Below are 23117 nucleotides of genomic sequence, written 5' to 3' on the forward strand. Positions count from 1 at the left end.
TCGTTCACATCTGTTTTGCTATCGTGTAACTCATGGCTTATGATGGTGTACTCACAGTTTGCGCTAAAGCACACCTTACTTTATATACAAATCACACATGATTTGTTAATAGTTAACACTCATGGTTTGTACCTGATTGAGTTGCAGATTGCTGTTTACACAAAGTGCCTAATTTATTAAATAAATCTGTAAACCACCCCTTGTAAAGCACTTAAGATTTCTCCCAATGGGAGGCAATATGGAAGTGCAAAAAAGTATAATCATTATTACTATTAAATGCTACACAAAGGGATGATTAAAATTAACCACATATTTCTTTTAAAGCACAGAAAATGTGCCACTTAAAATGCTCTTCGGCCACCTCTTGTCTCATCCAATCTCTACTCCCTCTTGGCTTCCTCTGGCTTCATAACTTGTGGTAGCAAGAGCGCATTTAGCATCATCGGCCACAAAAGAGCCAAAGGAATGAAGCCTATGCATCTTAATTACTTCTAAAGTTACAACTGGGTGTAAGTGAATCAGGGCCAAACTGGACACAAATGCAGCAGGTGTGTGTTTTCAAACTGCAAGAGGGGCAGATGGGTGGGGGCGATAACCTCTTACCCCACCCTTTCCATAGTTTTCTCGCAGCTAAACTCACTTTCCATATGGGATCCCTGCTGGTGGAAAAACCATGCAGAACAAACTGTGGGGTGGTAAGCTGTGGGTCAGGGAGGGTTTCATGTGCCTCATGCAGAAGACCTTCTCCCTTTGTCAGCTCCTCCCCAGCCCCAGTTTCAAGGTAGCATGGGGTCATTTCCATGTTTAAATACATGGGCCTGTAGTCAACTAACCTGTCACCATAGCAAAAGCCAGTGCAAGGGCTCCCGCTAGTGCAAAGGGGCCTTCTACCTCCCCCCCACACCCAGCCTTCCCCAAATGTGCTCTGGAGGATCAGGAGAACCCCCAGAACACCCCCAGGGGGAGGAGAGGAGGGGCTATTCCATCTGGCAAGCAGAAATGCTGGCACTGACAGAACTATCAGAAGAGCGTGACACAGAATTCTTCCCCATGGATTTCATGCCGTTGCTCTAGTTTGGCCCTCAGATACCAGAGAGAGAGAGAGATTTCAATGAAGTCACTCTTCATCCCCACATCCTGTGTGACCCAGGTGTACAGCTTGGCACAGTCAACTATCCTCTCCATTCAGTGAACCCTTCCCACAAGGAGGGAGGCCTTGTCGCGGAGGAGCTGCTGAGCATCTGCTACCAAGTCCCTGAATGCATGCATCCAGGGCTCTGGACAGCCTCCCTGGGCTCCCCTAAATCAATGCTCAATGTTTCCCTGTTGCTGAAGTTGGGGGAATCTCAGTAATGGTAGACATGTTGTCTCACAGAGCAGCCTATCCATCGTTTCTGAACTTCTAACTGAGGGAACGTTCTGGGAACAATCTGAAAACCATGGCCCTGAAAACATGTCCCATAGTCTTCTGTCCACTTAAAAACCAAACACAACTGGAGAGCCAAGCACTTCTCTTTCCCACTTGCTTTAAAATAAATCTTGATCTCCCACCCCCACCTTAAAAAATAGATATAAAAAATGGACAGATAAAAAGATAAATATAGCTTTAAACCATCTACTATTCTCTCAGTATGACTTTTTTGATAATAGATAAAACTGTGATATATACTCTGTGAAAAAATAGAAGGCGCCAGGAGTTCTGATTAGGAATCATATGATATTTCTGAAACACCATATTTTCTGCTTCATTAACAAATAGTTCTGAGGAATCCCCACAAAAACCTCAAAGCAGAAGGGATGGAGTTTTCACGATCTGAGGACCCAAGTTAAAAACTCACCTTATGAAAAGACACAGCCCTTTTGTAAAGAGTCACAAATTCCCTTTTGATGTAACTGGAAGGAAGTGGGAAGCTGCAGAAAGAGGCTTAACTTCCTTTTCACTGTTTCCATAGAAAGCCTCCCCCTCCCCTGCCCCCTTGTTTGGGTTGCAGGAAATGACCAGGATACCCTCTAAGGTGGGAATTTGTCACTGCGGCTTCCAGGGTGACTTGAGAGCTGGAAGTAAGTGAGGAGGTATGTGAGGACTTTCTCTTTAGTGACCAGTCAGCAAGTTAAACTTCCCCAGAAGATGGTCAACATCTGATATTTCTCCACTGAAGAAAGAAATGAAGCCATTAAGACCGACTCCCAAGTTGAAAGGATTAAGACTTCTCACTCGGTCTTTTCTGTGGTGACCTTTGTCGTCAGCAAATAAATTAAGGAAACCATTCTGTAAAGTCGGTGGGACTTCCATTCTCTGGTCTCCACATTGACGAACTGGTGACCTTTGACCTTTAGGTGCATCAGTACTGAGGTGCATGTAGAATAAAACAAAAACAGGGCTTCCTCAGCTGCAGTTGTGATGTCAAATGGAATGTCTAACATATCCAAAAGAAACACCAGAAACATCTCCCACCTCACTGAGCCAAAGGACTCATGGACAACATTGTTTAGCCAGAACTATCATGGCTGACACTGCTACCTTTTCTGGCAAAACTGAACATGACTAGCAGTGCCTCCTCTTCCGGTGCTGACCAGCAAACACATCCAATGCATTTTCCTTTGCCATGCCAAGCCAATTAAAGAACACTCTGTGCCAAAACCATCTTTCGTGTAGTCTGAAGAAACATGACCAACTGTGCTTCCTCTTCTCCTTTCAGCCACAACAGATGTGGTTAACCTTGACATCCTTACTTGCATCCAGCCACAAACATGGCTGAAATTCTTTTGGCCCAAAAATAGCTTGCACACCAACACCCTGATCATCCATAGTTGAAATCAACACACAATCAACACAAATATGGTTGGTGCTGCTTCTGCCCCCCTGCATACAACCAAAACAAACATTGCTGGCAGGGTCTGTACCTTTCTACCTTTGAACCAAGGCTCTCCTGAACAAGGAGAGAGGGAGCTGATGAGATGAGATAGTTGATTTACCTTGTAGGATGTCAGGAGATAGGTCGCCTTCTGGAACTTGGACCATCACCTCAACTCATCTCCATTATGAGACTGAATAGCAAGAAAGAGAATACGAAGGACAGCCCAAGCTGCTATACTAAAGGTAGATATGGGCAACCCCTTAACTGGGGCGGCGGGCGGCAAATAACTGAGGTTATAACCTCTTTGCCCCCAGAGAGGTATTTGAGGGTCACATGAAGCTTTTCAGAAGCAGGTAGGTGCAGCACAACAACTTCTTGGTGTTAGGGAGACACCGTTTAGTTTCAGAGGAACATCCTGGCCTATTCGAGGCAATTGGATGAGATCTGTTTGCTACACCATTTCCATCCTTCAAGCAGCTCATTAGTCCTTGGCTCACCAAAGGGATCCTCCGGCCAGTGAAGAGACACACAGTTGTCCATCCAGAGAAGTAATCCCAACTGCTTGGAAAGAAACTCAAACCAGCTCTTTGGCAGGAGTACAGGACACAGCGATGCTGAGCAGAAAAGCTATGGCTTCTGGGGTCCGGGAGAGAGGACTACAGGGGTGGAGAGTCCATCCACGCTGAGAGAGGGGATGTGAACTTGGGAGCTGGAATTGCTGGGAAACTGAAGAGAGAAGGGGAGGGAATTAAGATCTGCATACATTTATAACAAAAGTCAAAAACAGCTTTTCCTGGGCTTTGAGGGGGGGGACAATTTTGACCACAAAAGCAGAGAAGTGCAACTCTCCTCTGCTCCAAATCTCGCCCCCCCCCAAAAACCCCCCCACACACAGAGCTCCAGATGCCTGGAAATGGGGTAAAAATTCAATTCAGTTCACTTTTACAGGTGAATCTACCTAATTTGCACACAAAATGAAACACAACCATCCTTTGAAATTTACACCTCTCCAAATTTTGCAAGGCCATTCTGCAGCCTTGTAATGTGTGCAACAACAGATACACTAGGGTAAAGTGTTATGAAAATGTGTATAATAGTGAAAATAACATACAAAAATGCTTTGTATTAGGGAACACTACTTTGCAAAAATGTGTGCATTTAGCAAAATTTCCTACAAACAGCTGTATATTAGAAGAAATTCACACTGAAATGTTGATGAATTTTAATAAATTTTAATACAAAATCACAGACTGATGTGGAAATGTGGAAAAATGAGCAACCGAAATTGACAGTTTCACCCATCAATCCCTATTGAAGCTCCACCAGAAGCAAGTGGCTGCATGTGCATGCAGAGCTTACCTGGAGCAAAGAACTGGCGAGATGAGATATCCTCCCCGCCCCCCCACTGGAAGCTTTCATTCTATGCACCACAGCAGAGACACATCAGGTTTCGTGCACTGTCCCTCAGATGCCACATCCGTCTCCCCCATGTCCCTCAATTCTTGCCCAATGCTAGGGCATATTTCACATGCATCCCCCAAATTAAACATTCGGTTATTTTTTTTGTGAAGCCATGTACCGTAGATACCATGTTAGCCACAATTCACATCTATCCTGTAATTTCTTGAGAAACACTGCATTTTGATGCACTGCCCCCCAAAGGAACTTCAGATTTGAAAATGTCTATAGTGTGGACGTGGGTGGTGCTGTGGGTAAAACCTCGGTGCCTAGGACTTGCCGATCGTATGGTCGGCGGTTCGAATCCCCGTGGCGGGGTGAGCTCCCATCCTTCGGTCCCAGCTCCTGCCCACCTAGCAGTTCGAAAGCACCCTTAAGTGCAAGTAGATAAATAGGGACCGCTTTATAGCGGGAAGGTAAACGGCGTTTCCGTGCGCTGCGCTGGTGCCGGTTCGCCAGAGCAGCTTCGTCACGCTGGCCACGTGACCCGGAAGTGTCTCTGGACAGCACTGGCCCCCGGCCTCTTAAGTGAGATGGGCGCACAACCCCAGAGTCGGACACGACTGGCCCGTATGGGTTAACCGTTAACCGTATGGGTTGACCTTTACTATAGTGTGGACAGTGGGCGATTTTGGAATGTATCCAACCACCCTGACACCTGCAATGGGGTGCAAACATGTTTTGAAACAAAGCAGAAAACCTGCCCTTGCTGCCTTTTAAGTTGGCAATGTGTGCATAGCCTCAGACTTCCACTTTTCAGAACCCGCCCAACCCTTCAGCAATTAAGCTGTATAAAAGCCTCAAAGAAAGGTCATCTCCACACACTGTGGGGCCCTTACAAACTTTTGCCTTTTTGTTTTCTCCCTTAAATTCTAAATGTGCACCACGGCACCCATATGAATGACTGCAACAGCATTTCACCCTAACCAAAATAAATGAACAAGTAGGCTATTTTTTAATGAAAGATGAAGGACAGGACCAAGGACAGCACATTATTTCTGCCCAGACCAATCACAAAAGCTTCTACCTACTGAATGAGGCACAATATTTATGGGAGTGGGGATGAATCAAAGCAGAGCACAGCCAGTTGTAAATCCCCAGAGGTGGTATAAAGTTTCACCCTGTTCTTATGTCAATACCCATCAGTCAGGACTGGCTGGATGAGGAAGAGTGGTGGGAGCCACCCACCCAAGAGCCCCCAGGGAGGGCACAGAAGACGATGACTTAGATCCCGGACACTGAAGGGCAGCCTGTGGAAGGGACAAGCTGGGAGGTGCCAGAAGCAAGGGGGCTGAGCGATGAAAGGGGGTCAGTCACAGTGGGAGCACAGACTCAGACAGAGGGGAGTCAGAGGCTGCCCTTGCCACACAGCAATGGGACAATCCCAGTCCTGCTGCCTCTCCTCCCCCTCTGACACCCGGCTCGAGAAGAGTCCTGCACGTTGCCGAGACCCTGAGCTCTCCCCCTTGACACAGCCTTTGTCTGCTTAGGAGGGAACCAGAGTACGAGGCTAGAGAGGGAAGGGTGGGGTCAGTTTCAGCTCTGGAGTCAGGCGAACCAAAGACTCTGCTGTGGCATTATTTTCTGTGGCATTACTTTCTGTTAATATAGAGCTAATTGCATTTCATGCCTTCCATGTGTGTGCCTGCCCTGTGGTTGATCTGACTCACTGACAGCTCCTTGACACTAAGGGAACCTTGGGAAGAGGGAAGGGAAGAGGGACCTTCTCCCCCCCCCCCAAGTAGCAGCAATGGCAGCAGGAGAGCAGGTGGGATGTGGCACACTTTACAGGGAAACTGGTGGCCAGTTGAAGTTCCCCAGCAGCAACAGCAGCAGGTGCTCTAGTTAAGGGAGGTGGAGTGGGTCAAATCTGCATGGCAAAGCTATCCCTCCGGAAAACCAATGATCTTCTGCAATGCTTGGGAACCACATATTGCACATTAGCACTCAGGTGAGCCATTTGGTCTTCAGACACTACTTGCACATTTCAAATTTTGTCCCAACTATGAGGATTACAGGGAAGGAAGGAAGGAAGGAAGGAAGGAAGGAAGGAAGGAAGGAAGGAAGGAAGGAAGGAAGGAAGGAGCATATACACACAAGTGGTCAAGTGCACGTGGATACCAGAATTTACACTTGCACAGGAGGATTCCAGATGTGCAAGAAAACACACCGCTTGTTATATTCCCTTTGTAACCAAGCACCAGACTCCCCAAACAAACCCGATTGTCTCTCTGGCTCTACCCATAATCTTCCACCCTCACCCCCCACCTCAGTCCTTCTGTAAGACCTAGGATCTTACATCATACCTGGAAGGAGAGCTTGGCTGGGCTGCGGGGTGCGATGGGGCTGAGTGTGCTCCAGAAATGGATGGTGGGTGGCAAGGAACTCGGAGTGAGCAGCACTGGGGTCTGCAAAGAAAATCAGGACGTCACAACCAGAACACGAAATGGTTGGTGGCAGAGAGAAAACAGCACTCCTTTAAGAATCCTAGTCCAGCTCCATTGGCCTGTTTTCTGTGTCTGGCTCTGTTTTCTGTGTCTGGCTCTGAGAAGGCCGAGGGCAGGACTAAGGGATTAGATTTTGGCACAGCGAAAGGTAAGAGGCAGGAGCGTCTGAAGGAGCTGTCTCCACCCCCATCATTCTGCAGCGCCGAGGGCCTTCTGGTGGTTCCCTCATTGCAAGAAGTGAGGTTACAGGGAACTAAGCAGAGGGCCTTCTCGGTGGTGGCACCTGCCCTGTGGAATGCCCTCCCATCAGATGTCAAGGAAATAAGCAGCTATCCTATTTTAAAAGAAATCTGAAGGGAAGTTTTTAATATTTAATACTGTATTGTTTTTAGCACTTGATTGGGAGCCGCCCAGAGTGGCTGGGGAAACTCAGCTAGATGGGTGGGGTATAAATAAATTATTATTATTATTATTATTATTATTATTATTATTATTATTGCCATTTAAAGACAAGAGAGCACATTCTGCCTTCTCCTGCAGCACAGGGTTCTAGGTAGTAGCTGAGGACAACGAGGCTAGTTGGCTATAGGAAGTGGGTGCAATTTTATGAGGCCATTCTTCTTCATATGTGTTGCTCTTTGGAGCTATTTGTACTTAACGCTACCAGTGGCAAAGGGCTCCTGACCTGCACCTTTGACTGCCACTCAGAAGAGACAATTTTGGCAGAGTTAGCTTGTTGTGTGAAGCGAAAAGGCAACCTCCTTTGAACCTGATGATCCAACTGGCGCAGTTCACAACTTGAGGTTGGGACAGTGGGTGGTGGGTGAGAACACCCTTCCCCAATGCCATAAAACAAACTGCCAGCAAATCCCTTTGCTGCACAAAACAGTCTCTCTGGGTTGGTAACCAAAGTGCCACTTGATGGGCCAGATTTGGGCTCTGGAGCCCCACTTGCCAATTCCTGCCTGACTGAGCCATGTCCATAGCTGTTGGTTGGTTGGTTGGTTGGTCGGTTGGTTGTACAAAGCAGAAGTCACATTTGCCATCCAGGCGGAATGTTAAGCATCCCATTCAAATCAGGCACATCCTCCCTGACAAAAACAATTTTGGAAAAGATACCCTAGTTCTACCCCCCAGTTTTCTGGGAAACGAATGAAGTCCGGTCCCAATGGGGCCAACTGAGAAACATGGTCTCACCAGTGCATGAGAAGAAATGACCGTGGTTGGGGTCAGCGTACTCCCTGCCCCTCCAGGTGCCAAGAGACTGTTCACAGTGGCATTCACTTTCTCCTGGGTTGGCAGTGAAGGTAGCTCCAGGACTTTGGGCTTCTTGCCCTTTTGGGGCTGTCCCTCAAGAGACACGGCTGCTGGTCTGGGGGACTGAGCTTCCTCTTTCAGCAGACCACCCCCCTCCTCTGGCAGCTCAGCCTCCAAGGACACCTTCTCCAAAGAGGCCTTCTCTGAAGGCAAGGTCTCCTCCTTGACTCCAGCCTCCATTAAGACCAGCAGAGCAGCTGCTTCCCCATCAAGGTCAAGGTTCTCTTCCACCTTCACCAGAACCTTCTCATCAAGGGGGGGAGGATCCAATGGGCTGGGCTCCACTATGACCTGGATGACAGGAAAAATAAATAGAGGGAAGGGAAGAATCAGTCAAGTAGTCTCTCATGCAAAGAGAGGGTTGGGGTCCCCCCCCTATCAAGCAATATGTACATTTTATGAAATAAATTATGAATTTGCTAGTGCCCTCCCCAGCTTCACTTGACCCCCAACCTTGTTTCAGGAATCCTTCCTCAATCCTGCTCTGCTTTTCAGCTTTGCTCACCTGGGACCCATTCATTTACTCTGCTCTCCTTGTTGGCGTTCAACCAAATTCTTGCCCCAGCAAAAGCATTAGCGGGATTCCCCGCCCCCAGCCTCAACCTGTGCCATCCCCAAATCTGCTCCAGAGGGATTGGGAGAAACCCCAGAACATATTTAGGGAGAGGAGAGGGGAGAGCATTCTGCTACACAAGGAGAACACTGGCCCTGATGGAATGTTCATCTTAAGTCTACGTTGACCACAACCCCTGGACTTCAGGCCTCACAAGAGCTGTCTTGGGGAGGTCAGATCTAAAGGCCTGACCAATCTCACATTCTCTTTCCTTCACAAAGGCCTGTTGGATACTAACAAGAAGGGCAGGAAAATGAAGGGCATCCCCAGCAATACACCCAACATTCAGAAACAGATGGTCTCAGAAAAAGGAATCCTACCAAACAGACTCCCTGGAAAAGACCCTGATGTTGGGAAAGATGGAGGGCACAAGGAGAAGGGGACAGAGGACGAGATGGTTGGACAGTGCTCTCAAAGCTACAAACATGAGTCTGACCAAACTGCGGGAGGCAGTGGAAGACAGGAGTGCCTGGCGTGCTCTGGTCCGTGGGGTCACGAAGAGTCGGACACGACTAAATGACTAAACAACAACAACCACCAAACATATATGGCTGTTACCAACTTTTTTTCCTAATACTTCCTTTACTGTGCCTCATGCTCTGCCGGTATCCCTGCGGATGCCTGTTTGAGACCTCTTCTATTCCATCCATTTGCTGTTTCCTGAATGCATTGTGGCCCCCAGTCTATGCTGCTGAGTCACACCTGCTCACCTGATCCCTGGTTTCTGCTTTATGTTCTCCTGCTCTTGCCGACACAAAGCTCCCCAGCTCCCACTCCCGTCCCAGCAAGTTCTCAAGTCAGGGGCGGAGGAAGGGGGTGGGGGCGGTCCACCCTGGGTGTCACCAGAGGGGGGTGACAAAATGCCAGGCAACACTCACCATGGGGCCTGCAGCCTGCCCGAGCCACACATCTCTCCTGGGAGTGATGCAGTGTCTTGGGTGCCCGCAGGCTCTGCACTGCCCCAAACAGTCCGCCCACTGCCTCCCCCTCAGTTGTAGGGCGGCTGAGTGGGAGGAGCCCGGCAGACTCCTTGGAGGCCTGCCCCAGCTCGCCCTGCCCTGCAGGCAGCTGGTCCCACCCCTGGGCACAAGGCACACACGCCGCCCCAGGCGCCTAATCGGCTTGCTCCGCTGCTGCCTTAAGTACAGCGTTTCACAAAAGAAATACTTCCACTTGCTGACAGGTTTTTTTGCTTTTTGTAATGCATTCCACTCACTGTACCTCAATGCACTTTGGCACTGTGAAATGAAAGCCACAGAAATTGTGGGTGGTATGTTAATGAAGAGTAAATTATAACACACTGGGACTTCCGGGTTAGAGCCCCCCGACCCGCGAAGGAGCCTTTTAAAGGCTCCGGAACGGGGGACGGAGAGCGGTGCGGTGCTGTGAGTCGACTGCTTCCCCTACTGAGTGAAGCCGCATGCCATGGTCGGAGAGCGCTGACTTCTTTCTCTGAACATTTGGATTAAAAGCAACAACCCGTGAGTAATACGGAAATTGGACTTAAAAGGGAAATTTTCTTTGGGAATTAGGCACGACCGGGTAAGGTGTAAAGAGGAAGTCTGCCTACCTGCCTTGTAAACATCGTAAAGCAAGGATTTTATAACTAAGGTTGTGAGAATACCTTTCTTCTTTGTGGATAAAAGCAATTAACTCCACGTTTTGGCAATTTAAGTGATTGTGCTGGAGGATAAGAGCTAACATTGAGAACGGAATTCACCCCTCCCCCAAGACCCGGGAGCGATCGGTGAGAGAGCCTGCGGAAGAGACATAAAGACTTTGACAGCTGTCAAACTAGCTGTCAAAGTTGGGGAAAAAGGAGAACTTTGTTTCTGCTGTCTTTGCTGGTTATATTCGTTACAATTTGGTAACAAATTGTTAAAAATAAAGAAGAAAAGGCTAACTTGGCTTTTGGGTTGGAACTGGAAGATACTAAGAAACTAGAATCCCTCTAGAGGGGGTTTAGGACATTACAAAAATGGCTGTAAGTGGAAAAACACTGGCTGAACTGGAGAGGACTTTTTTTCTCTTGGGAAAGTTGCAGGAACAGAGTGATGTTTTGGCCACAAATGTTACAATACTGAATGGAACAGTAAATAAAGTTGCTGAGCCTGGGAGGGACTTGACTCAAGTTTTTGCAGCTGAACAGGAAAGTTTTGCAGTTGACTTAAAAATTTTTGCAGCTGAACAAGAAAAGAAATTTGAGAAATCTGAGAATGTGATGAAAGAGGAACATGATGATTTGAAGGAAAAAGAAGGAGGGGCTATAATGCCACAGATGATTGAGGAGAGCCAGAGGCCGGTTAAGATGGATATAAAGGAAAATAAGATCAGGATGATGAATATTTGGTTTGAATTGAAGAATGGAGAATGGAGAGATCTCCCTATGTGGAGATCTGAAGACCTATGGAATACAAACCTGGCTAAAGTGGAAACTGGAGCTTTTGGGACATTTGGACTTAAGAGAAGTAAGAAACAAGATTTTGGCTCCATTTTTAAATATGGAGGCCTGGCTGGAAGAAACATGGACCTTACTGGGACAGAGCTCCTTCGAGATTTGGAGTTTAATATAAAGGACTATCAAAAAAACCGGCAGAGAGGAATTGAGAGAGAATTGAGAGCCTCGGACGTGAGGTCGCCAGGGTGACTGCAGATGGACTGATGGACTTTTGTTGGGGTTCGAAACCGGGAAAGGGGGTGGTGGGGCTTTGGGAATCCAAAGGGTGTATAACTATATTCTGTTTCATTTAATTTGGTTTTGCCACTAACATAAAAATGGGGATTTCGGGGAAGGGAATTGGGGCCGACCTTAGAAAAAGACCTTAAAGAATAAGTATTGACGTATAAAGATTGAGGTTTATAAGTTAAAATTGGTTAACTAAAATGATGGGGCCGACCTTAGAAAAAGATTTTTAAGAATAAGTATTGATGTATAAAGATAGAGATTTATAAGTTAAAATTGGTTAACTAAAATGAATTAGAGAAAATAAGGTAAAGTTTGGGGACAAGAACTTGCTGAGCTAAAAATTGGAACTGGAATACAAGAAGGGGAGGTGTCGGGAAGTCAAGGAAATTGGTCATTGACAGTAAGAAATGTAAATTTTATGTGTTTTTAATTGGTTTTTTTATGTTTTTTCTTTATTTTTTGAAAATTCCAATAAATATCTTTAAAATATATATATATATAACACATTGCTTAATGGGGGCTTCACTTTTCTGTGAACCATCCTGAGACCTCTGGGTATAGGGTGGTCTATAAATTCAATAAATAATAATAATAATTAACTGCATATCAGTTCATCTTCATATCAGAAACTTCATGCACCTGCAAACTAAGCTCCAACCAGCATGATATATAAAAAGGCACAAAGTCAAGGTGTTCCCATCCCAAGTGTGCACAGCACAAAATCTACTGCCAAGTGTGTGGGGTTCTGGAACCACAGCCTTTACAAAAAAATAAAAACCAACCCAAACGCAAATTTGTGGAGAATGGCGGGATTTATGCTTTCAGATGCAGACTGACAAGCATAAGAGGGGATGGGGAAGCTTCCCAGGCTTGATGTGAAAAGCTTCACTTGTTTTATGTCAGGCTGCTGCTAAGATGCAAGACTAGCAAATGGCGCTGGCACCTCTAATAATGTCTACCAAGGATGAAAAAGAGACATGAGGATGGGCAGAACTTCCAGCAGGAAGGACATGGTGAATGGGTGTGCCTTCTGTGCACCTCCTCTTCTCAGGGCCAGCTATGTGAGCCACCACCGGCCTTCTTTATTGCTGCTGCTGCTGCTGCTGCTACTGCTGCCTGTTCAACATCCCTGTCTGAGTTCAAGAGCAGTGACAGCAAGAGCTTCTACCTCCAGGCCCAAATTGGGCCCAGGGGGAGAGAGCAAGGAGATGGACAGCTGTGACCACGGGAAGGAGGAGGTGCGTCCAATCAGGGCATCTTGCTGCAGGGCCGCCAAAAGCCTTCTCCAGTCTTGTTCACTTATCGTCAGCCTGCTTCCAGTCAGTTGCTGTTTTCTGGTGGGATTCAATCACATACTGTACCGTCAAATAATTCTGCACAGTTATAATGGATTGGGAGGTCTTACACAATAAAGCTTGGCCTTTTTGCTATGAGGAAAGTGAATGGCGGAAAGGCACTGCAAAGTGTGGGATAATACTTGCTTTGACACAGCGTCACCTAACTTCTAGCAAATAAACCCAAAAGAATGCTCATTCTTTTGCCAACTACTCTGCCTGCAAACAAATCAGGAGGAAAACTCAAAGAACAGGCCTTATTTTGAAATATATAGAACCTCCAGCCATCTATCCCTTTGGAACCAAAGTCCTGTCCTTCCAGCAAAGTGGAATGCACTACCTGGAGTCGCTTGCGGCTCTGAAAAAGCAAAACCTTCCACCACTTTTGTGACTTACCTGCAGGGGCTCCTGAGACTCCTCTGGCTCCTCAATCCTGATGTGCAGCTGAGGCGGATTGTCCACTGTGGCCAAGGAGGGGGGTGGTGGTTCAGGGGCAGCAGCAGGGGGTGGCACTGTGGGCAAGAGCTCTGTCTCCTGGCGGGAGACCCGTCCAGCGGGCGAAGGAGCCTGCAGCGACTGAATGGTGAAAGTGGAGTAGAGCCCAGAGCGCATATACTCATTCCGGCTGCTGCGTGGGGCACCCCCAGCTCCACGCAGGGCTTTGGGGGCCCCAAAAGACCCCTCGCCCCCTTTTGCTTCACTCTGCACCTGCTCAGGCCTTTTGGCTCCTCCCTCATCCTTTACTCCCTCCATGCTTGAAAGCTCCGGGTAAGAGACAAATTTGTAGACGAATTTCTGCCCACTGACTTTACGGATGATATTCTGGAAGGAACAGAGGGTGGCAAAATTAGCACAGCACAGGGTACAGTGATCAAACTACATCTGCCATGCATCTCACAGAGGCTCCGTCAATGGTATCTTCCAGAAAGGGAGTCTGGTGTGTTCTAGACTTGCTAGGCTACAATTTCCATCAACCCTGAACTTTCCCAATGCTCATGGGAGCTGATGAGAGTTGGAGTCCAACCGCATCTGGAAAACACAGCAGTGGCCACCCCTGACTTGGGGCATACATGGATGCCAGGCTGGCACCTGAGCTGCCTCTGCTTGCTGCTGAAACCACACAGCCAAGACCAGGCATACTGTATGCTTTGTACATGAAAATTACATGCCACAATAAAACTCAAATTCTGCACCAAGAAAAGATTAATACTCTGACCAGCATTAATTATGTCATTTGTAAATATTTTCTTGTATGGCATGATTTATTATTTTGTGGAGAGAAACAAGCTCTGCCCCCTCCCTCACTGTTGTTGTTTTAAAAGTGAAGATAGATATTTGAAGAGAATTCACAGCAGGTTCTTCACCCCTGGCAACAGCATACCTTTGTAGATTTCTTCATTTTATTTAAAGAGAAAAATGGATTTATTTTTTTTACATTGCAGAACGACTCCTGTGAGTAGAGCTGTGTAGATGATGTCCCGGCTGCTTTGCAGAAACAGAGTCACACACGCACAAACACCCACAACCCCCAGCCCTGGGTAGGTAAGAAATACAGTTATGGTCAACAGACAACCAGCAATCCACCTGATGAAAGCTAAGAGTCCCTAGATGTCCCTTTAAGGGAGTTAGTCACAGAGATATGGTTTTGATCTTGCTTGAAAGTAAAAGTCATCAGACTTGGTTACAGGTGTATGTGTGGGTATAAAGAAACAGTAGTTCTGAGACACCCACAAAGAAATCCTGTGCAAGTTCACGTAAGAGCAAAGTCCCACTGTATTCCGTGGGGCTTAATCCAAGGGCAGAGATAGAAGCAGAGAAGCGGAAGACGACTAATGGGAGATCTCTCTGGAGATCTGATATCAGGAGGTGGATTAACTGGGTGCTCTTGGCCTCCACTAATGATTCATCTATACATTTGTAAACAAAAACAAAAACAAATATTACACAAATGTCATAGGTTTCCAGTGCTGTCTCTTCCAAAGGTAAAATACCCTGTGTGGTGGTGTGCTGTCCCTGGAACTTCTTGCCACTTGGGGAAGTGGGGAGCATTTGTATGGACCATAGCCAGGGTGCTTGCAGATCAGCCCTGCTGCTCTGCCTCTGTCTTCACCCTTACACAGCCAACACTCAGCCTTCCGAGATTTCACACACTCTCAAGCTTCTTCTCATTGCACAAATAAGGGCTAGGCATGTGCTTTAAAGAGAGAGGGAGTGATGGGGTGGGGGGCGGGGGTTGAATGTGAGATTCTCATAATGCTGAACTCTACTTTTGATGGTCCTGCCCACCAATCCTTCTCTTTTGGTAAATATGCAAAGACTGCACACACACCTCACCCCAAATACCCTTTTTTACTTTCCAGTGCATTCTCCTTCACAGGTAACTGATCCTGAAAAGGCTGATCTGAAGGGGAAAGCAAGGCAGGGTTAATCTAGGAGTCCTTGGTCTTCTGCAAGGGAGATGCTGGGAAGCCAGACTGCAGACTCCCACCTTGTCATAGTAGTAGCGCAGGGCCCGACTCAGCTTGTCGTAGTTCATGTTGGTCTTGTTCTTCCGCAGCCCCCAGAGCCGTGCGACTTCCTCAGCATCAACTAACTTGAACTCTCCGTCATTGGATGTCCATGCGATGAGATGTCCGTTGCTCTGCTGCTCCAGCAGCTGCAGGAGGAATTGCCACAGGGTGACGGAGGGATCCATGACTAGAGGGGACAAAGGGAGACAGAGAGGCAGCCAGGTCAAGGGTGCTGTTTATGATGTCTTCCTGTTCCCTTGGGGGTCGGGGCAGTTTATACCGTCAGGAGAATCAAGCAGTACAGCTTTTCCTGAATGACAGGTTAGGAAAGCACCTATCTACCGTATTTTTTGCACCATAACACTCACTTTCTTCCTCCTAGAAAGTAAGGGGAAATGTCTGTGCGTGTTATGGAGCGAATGCCTACGGATGGCGGGGGGATCTGCTGCAGTCGTGAGCAGAGGATCCATGGTTCCCCTTCCTTCCCTCCTCCGTGGCTCGCTTTGAAACAGCAAAGCGGGAGAAGAGCCGCTGAGTGGGGGGAAGGAGAGGGACAGAGAGCCTGCTTGCTTTAAAGGAGCAAAGCGGGAGAGGAGAGGAGCCGCTTACACGAGTGTAAGCGGCTCCTGTCCGGTTGGCTCCTTTAAAGCAAGCAGGCTCTCTGTCCCTCTCTCCTCCCCACTCAGCTGGCTAAATAGCAGCAAAGTTTTTCAGCTCGCTAAGCCGGGGAGGAGGGAGAGAAGCACAGCCTGCTTGCTTTAAAGGAGCAAAGCGGAAGAGGAGAGGAGCCTTCTCCTCTTATACCCCTCTTCTTCATTATTAACAGCATCCTTCTCCACCCACCCCGCGCGTGTTCCTTGTCCCTTGAGTGCTTTTCCTTCCCTCCCCACTTAAAACGTGGTTACAAAGCACGGATCCACATGGATCCTCAGGATTTTTTCATTGGGCTACCCCAAACTCACCGTCAGATCACATGTCTCTGGCCACAGCATGAACCACAAAAATCATACATCCACTGTTTTGTTTAGAATATTTTTTTCTTGTTTTCCTCCTCTAAAAACTATGTGCGTGTTATGGTCAGGTGCGTGTTATAGAGCAAAAAATACGGTAAATGCTCCTGGGTCCAGGAGGGAACAATTCCCTTCACAGAAAAGCAGCATATCAGGGGAAAGGTCAGGCTAAATGCTGCTTTACATGCTAGAATTCTGTATGCAAGGAGGTGCCTCCCTTTCCTCCTTGGGGAGCAATGATGTCATTCCCTCATTCGGATCCTGAAGTGATCCAGCCTTAAAAAGTCCCTTTATGTGTTGCTTGATGTTGCCTCAGCTTTACTGTGCTGAGGAGCAGGCAGCTGTGTGGGCCTGATTCTACACACGTTCCTGTCACTTGCCTGGGCCACTCAGAGTTACACTCCACCTTTGCAGATCACCTGTTGATCTACAGTCTTCCAGGGGACCATTTAATGACAATTCAACCTACTGTACAAGCACAGCACAAAACACAACAGATGCAGCAAGAAAGCAGGTGCAGTGGTACCTTTTCCATCATTTTGTTGACTGTATCCTTTTGGGACCAGCAAATTAGGGAGGCTGCAAGAAACTCACTACACAGCAGTCAAGTTACCACTAGTGACAGTTGGAAACACCGGCTGCCAAGTTGTGCATGTGCTTCTTCCTTACAGGGTTAAGTTTATGTCACAAGTTCTATGGTGGTAATTGATTGTATGTCTCAGGCAATTTGCTTGCCACTGGAAGATGTGCAGTGATCATTTGCCCATAACTGTTCCTAATAATATTCTACATACACTTGTAGAAGATGAAAAGATAACAGTTGAAAACATAATCGGACTTCCGGGTTAGTGCCATCGGCTAATGGTGGATTCCCTCCGAGCTCCGGAGGGAATCGGCTCCGCAGGAGTTGGGTCCTGCTGCGGCAGCGACGCGGGGACCCTCAGAAATCACAGGCGCTGAAGCCTGTGAACTTGGTGACTCGGCGGGCACCATTTGCACCCCCGACCCGCGAAGGAACCTTTTTAAAGGCTTCGGAACGGGGGACGGGGTGAGCGGCGCGGTGCTGAGAGTCGACTGCTTCTCCTGCGGAGTGAAGCCGCATGCCATGGTCGGAGAGCGCTGACTTCTTCTTGTGAACAATTGGACTTTAAAAGTAACCCGTGAGTAGTACGGAAATTGGATTTACAAAGAAAATTTTTTTTTTTTTAATTAGGCACGATCGGGGAAGGTGCAAACAGGAAGTCCGTCTCCCCGTCTTGTAAATAATCTTAAGCAAGGATCAGCTAACTAAGGTCGAGATAATTTTTTCTTGTTTATTGGATAAAAGACATTAATTTCACGATTTGGCAGTATAAGTAATTTTACTGGAGGATAAGAGCTAATTTTGGGAGCTGAAGTGCCACCCCCCCGGACCCGGGAGTGATCCACGAGAGAGCCTGTTGAAGAGGTATTGAAGAGTTTGACAGCTGTCAAATTAGCTGTCAAAGCTGAAAAAGAGAACTTTGTTTCTGTTGTCTCTGCTGGTTATATTTGTTACAATTTGGTTATAATTTGTTGAAAATAAGGAAGAACTGATACAAACTAATTTGACTTTTGGATTTGAACTGGAAGGAATATTAAGTAACCAAAATCCCTCTAGAGGGGTTTTTGGGACATTACAAGAATGGCTGAAGGAGGGAAAATACAAGCTAAATTGGACAGAGTTTTTGTTCTCTTGGGAAAATTACAAGGCCAAATTGATGTTTTGGCTACAAATGTTGCAACTCTGGACTTAACAGTAAATAAATTCATTGAATTTGATAAGGACTTGACTCAGGAAGTTTATGCAGCTGGACAAGAAGAGAAACTTGAGAACTTTGAGAGTGTGGAGAAAGAGATATATGTTGTTCCTGAGGAAAAGGAAGGAGGGGCTGTAATGCTGTAGATGACAAAGGAGAGCCAGAGGCCTGACATGATGGTTACAAAGGAAAATAAGAACTTGATGTTGAAAATCTGGTTTGAATTGGAGATTGAAGAATGGAGAGATCTCCTTATGTGGAGATCTGAAGATCCAAGGATTACAAATCTGATTAAGGTGGAAGTTGGAGCTTTGGGGACATTTGGACTTGAAAGGAGTAAGAAACAAGATTCGGGCTCCACTTTTAAGTATGGAGGTCTGGCTGGAAGAAACATGGATCCCATTCGGCTAGAGCTTCTCCGAGATTTGGTGTTTAATATTAAGGACTATCAAAAAAACTGGCAGAGAGGAATTGAGAGAGAATTAAGAGCCTCGGACGTGAGATCTCCAGGCTGATAGTAGATCAAGACTGATGGACATTTGTTGGGGATTGAAACCGGGAAAGGGGGGGTGGAGTTTGGGGATCCAAAGAGTGCATAATTACAATCTGTTTTTGCTTTTATTTTGTTTTGCTATTTGTATGAAAATTGGGGAAGTCGTGGAAGTGAATTTGGGTCGACTTTAGAAATAAGTTTTAAGAAGGAGAATTGATGTATAAATATTGATGTTTATAAGGTAAAATTGGCTTTTTTAAAATGAACTAAACAGAAAAAGGTTAAAAATTGGGGATAAGAACTTGTTGAACTAACAAATTTGAATTGGAATATAAGAAGGGGAGGTGTGGGGAAGTCAGGGAAATATGTTATAGAAAAATAAGGATTGTAAACTTTATGTGTTTTTAACTTTTTTGTTTTTTGTTTTCTGATTTTTTTTGTATTAAAGTGGAAAATTTCAATAAATATCTTTAAAAAAAGAAAAGAAAACATAATCGCTGACTGCTCTGCCTTATCCAGGCACAAAACAATTTGCAAAAATCATTTGCCACCAACCAGTGCTTTTTTTCTAAAAAAAATGTTTAGGGGTTTTCTCTTTTTCCCACTCATATTGAAATATTGCCCCTCAATGAGGCCAAACTTAGATTCACAAAATGTTTAGGGGTATGTATACCCCGTTCCCCCAGAAAAAAAGCACTGCTGCCAACTGAGTATGCAGTAAAAACTTATCAGTTCTTGCTCCAAATTTAGTTCCAGCCCACTTCTTGAGAATAATGATTACACCTTGTTCTGGGATAAACCTGTTATACCAAAACAATAGATTGCAACAGAGCAGACATCATTCTGGTATACAATGCACAGGAACACAGAAAGCTGCCTGCGACCAAAGCAGATCATCAGTATTGTTGACGCTGACTAAAAGCAGCTCTTCCGAGTCCATGATCCCACCTGGAGATGCCAGGGACTTAACCTTGGATGTTTTGCAAAGCATCTGTTCTACCTCTCAGCTCCAGCCCTTGCACCTAAACACCCCAACTGCTAAAACAGCTACTATAATAGATCTTTAAATACTTCTCTCTTTCACACACATGCACAGACACAAAACAAGAGCATTTACAAACTAGCCTTGGAAATAAAGTGTGCCAGTAAATTCACTGCAACTTGTACATGTCCCCTCTTGATATCAGCCCCAGGAGTTGTTCAAACTGCCCTGAAGCAAAACTTGATGCATGTGTGCCAGCAGACCTATGAAATACAATACAGGAGGTTGTCATTCTCCAAGCTTGTCATATATACATAAGTCTAATATACATAAGTACCCCATCCATCTTACTGGGTTGCCCCAGCCACTCTGGGCGGCATCCAGCATATATAAAAACATTAAAACATCAAACATTAAAAGCTCCCCTTCAAGTGTTTTCTAAAAGTTGTGTAGTTATCTCCTTGACATCTGATGGGAGGGCGTTCCACAGGGTGGGCACCACTGCTGAGAAGGCCCTCTGGCTGGTTCCCTGTAACTTTGCTTCTTGCAGTGAGGGAACCGCCAGAAGGCCCTCGGAGGAGGACCTCAGTGTCCCAGCTGAGGGATGGGGGTGGAGACGCTCCTTCAGGTCTACAGGGCCAACACTGTTCAGGGCTTTAATGGTCAGCACCAACACTTTGAATTGGGCTTGGAAATGTAGTGGGGGCCAGTTTAGGACTGGTGCTATATGGTCCCAGCAGCTGTTCCCGTCACCAGTCTAGCTGCCGCATTCTGAATTAGTTGTAGTTTCCAAGTCATCTTCAAAGGTAGCCCTACGTAGGGCACATTGCAGTAAGCGGGAGATAACCAGAGCATGTACCACTTTGGCGAGACAAGGCAGAGGCAGGGAGTGTCTCAGCCGGTGTACCAGATGGAGCTGGTAGACAGCTGCCCTGGACACAGAATGGACCTGTGCCTCCATGGACAGCAGTATATATATATAGTATGGCCTATATAGGCATTCCTTGGAGGGACTTCCAGGAATAAGGGCAGCAAGAGAGTAAAGGGCAGAGACATTTAACTATGGCAGTTCCCATTTCTCTATATACATCCAAAAGGAATCAGTACTGAGGTGTGGTCTAAACCACAGCGCCACCCACAAGTTTGGTGGTTCGAATCCCCGCAATTGAGTGAGTTCCCGTTGCTCTGTCCCAGCTCCTGCCAACCTAGCAGTTCGAAAGCACACCAGTGCAAGTAGATAAATAGGTTAGGCGGGAAGGTAAATGGTGTTTCCGTGCGCTTTAGTTTCTGTCACGGTGTTCCGTTGCGCCAGAAGCGGTTTAGTCATGCTGGCCACATGACCTGGAAAGCTGTCTGTGGACAAAAGCCGGCTCTCTCGGTCTGAAGCAAGATGAGCGCTGCACCCCATAGTCAAGTCTGACTAGATTTAACTGTCCAGGGGTCCTTTACCTTTTACATGTGCATGCATGAGGAGCTGTGGGCAGAGGGGCTCTAGGAAGCTGTGCAAGTGACATTTGCAGGCTGTGCCAGAGCCCAGTATAACAAGAGACAGACGGATCTGTTCCAAGTGCAAGGGAAGGACACTCTCCTTCATGGCTGGGATTGATACATGCCCAGGACATGCACTAGAGGCAGGATCCTTGCACGGGAGGGAGAAGCTGGAATAACAACTTCCTTTGGCAGAATACAGAGTGCACAACCACCAGACAGTAATCAGAAAATGGAAGGGACTATTCACTTGTGTCCCCTAGACTTTAATCTCCAGCTGTCCTTGCCTCATATCCTATTGGTGGCCCTCAAAGAGTGATTAATTTCTAAAATGGAAGCAAATGGTGGTGAGGTATTATTATTTTTTGGTCACATCCCACTACTAGATATGTGAGGAGCAGTTGTGGTTATTCAGTGTTAAATGAAAGGTAACTCTGCACATGCTCAGAATCACACACTCTGGACAGCAGTCTTGCTGTGGCCTGGCTAAGTCCAAGCCTGAATCCTGGACCCCGCCTGGGATGGGCCTCCTTCCTCTCTTAGCTCCCCTTTGCATCCCCATCAGCGCCAGACCCACCCCTCCCTTGCTTCAGCTGACAACCCCCGAATTGCCACAGGGAAGGGTCCTCTGTTAGCCTCTGGTTTACCTTCCCTCCTAGGAGGCAACCCCCCCCCCCATCTGACTCTGGGGAAAGAAGGGCCTGCACCGGATCAGGAAGAGGAGCTGCAGGGATGGACAGGCAAAGAAGGCTGATTTGGCTCCTCTCCTGCTGCTCCATCCCCCCCCCCCCAATCTTTGGATTTGGCCTAAAGAAAGGATTTTCTGGTGCTGGGTTTAATACAAAACCCCATCAAACACTCCGTAATCCGGCAGTTGATGCCGAGTGCGGAGGCGGCAGGGGGCGGAGAGATGGGGGGGCAGGTGGTGATCTCGAGGGCAGGCAGAGGCTGGGAAGAGTCTCTCGGCATTCGCAGCGCAGGAGACCTGAAGAGCGAAGTGGGCAGACCAGCAGCGGAGCGGCTTTTGGCAGGAGAGCCCGAGCGCGCTCCTCGCCAGAAGGGGCTGCAACTCCGTCCGAGGGAGACTCCGCTGCTGCCCGGGGACACCCACCTGCCCATGGGGCGAAGGCGGTGCTGGGGTCCCCGGGCAGGCGGCCTGGCGGGGCCAAAGGCCTCTGCCCCCCGGTGCCCCCCAGGCAGAAAGGAGGCAGCGTCGTCCGGGCGGGGTCGCCCTCCATCCCCAGCTACTCACCCGTCAGCAAGGCGGCAGCCGCCGCGCCCGACCCGGGAGGCTCCATGGGCTGCGCGGCGCGTCCCGGGCGAGGCTGCCGGCGGGCTCCAAGTTGCTTCTGGCCCCGCGGGACGCGCGGGTCCCTCTCTCCCCGGGGGGCTGGGGGGAGGCGGCGGCCCCGCTCTTCTTCTTCTTCTTCCTGCCTCCGACCGAGCCGCGCAGGCCGGGTCCCTCGTCGGGGAGGCAGCGTTGACGGCGCCGTCACATGCAAAGCACGGAGGCGGAGCTGGCGCCCGGACGCCTGGGTCCTTTCCCGGCGGCGCGGGGCGGGGGAGGGGAGAGAGGTTCCGGCCGGACTCCTGGGCCCTCCTCTCGCTCCTCTGGCGGGAGCCGGAGGTGCCAGATCTCCCGGGTCCGCTCGGTACTAACTGGGGAGGGGGAGGAGTTAAGCGAGGGCGCCGGGACTCCTGGGTCCTCTCCCAGTTCAGCAGGGAAAGATCTGGACCCGGGGAGGGGACTGGAGGGGGGGAGCGAGCGCCAGGACTCCTGGGTCCTCTTCTGCCAGCCGAGAGGGATCCGGGCCAACTGCTCCTGGGTCTCTGCGCCAGGACCGAGGAGGAGAGAGAGGCGCGGGGCCCCGGGGCCAGCCGGGTCTGAGCAGGGCGCGGGGGGCGGGCGGGGGCTGGTCCTGCCAGTGCGGGGCCGCCCCTTGGCCTCCTCCTGCCCCCACGTTGCGAGGGGGCTGCCTGGCACAACTGCCAGCCCACCACCCGCTCGCCCCCTCGCCATGCTTGCGCGCCCCCGCGGTTGCCGCGGCAACGGAGGGAGGGGATGCAGGCGGAGGCGCGCGCGGGGTGCGGGGCGTCGAGAGGAAGTGAAGGAGGTTGCTGCCATGGGAACCTCTCTGCCTCT

At 48.3% G+C, this 23117-nt stretch overlaps 1 protein-coding gene across 2 annotated transcripts; it reads right to left on the reverse strand.

Annotated features, from left to right (window-relative positions):
* Positions 1-1697: 1697 nt before the first annotated feature.
* On the reverse strand, positions 1698-22353 carry ELK1 (ETS transcription factor ELK1). Of its 2 annotated transcripts, XM_053370773.1 has the most exons (6): positions 22227-22353; positions 15202-15410; positions 13110-13535; positions 7961-8371; positions 6623-6724; positions 1698-3584 (listed from the first exon to the last, which is right to left on the reverse strand). In XM_053370773.1, exons 1-6 carry the CDS (start codon positions 22270-22272, stop codon positions 3486-3488), a joined length of 1293 nt encoding a protein of 430 aa, XP_053226748.1. In that variant the 5' UTR covers positions 22273-22353; the 3' UTR covers positions 1698-3485. The 2 variants fall into 2 exon arrangements, with proteins under 2 accessions (XP_053226748.1, XP_053226749.1); XM_053370774.1 differs by lacking the exon at positions 22227-22353 and having other exon boundaries at positions 15043-15309.
* Positions 22354-23117: the final 764 nt, after the last annotated feature.

This window comes from Podarcis raffonei, chromosome 17 (genome assembly GCF_027172205.1).
Source record: "Podarcis raffonei isolate rPodRaf1 chromosome 17, rPodRaf1.pri, whole genome shotgun sequence".
NCBI lineage: Eukaryota > Metazoa > Chordata > Lepidosauria > Squamata > Lacertidae > Podarcis > Podarcis raffonei.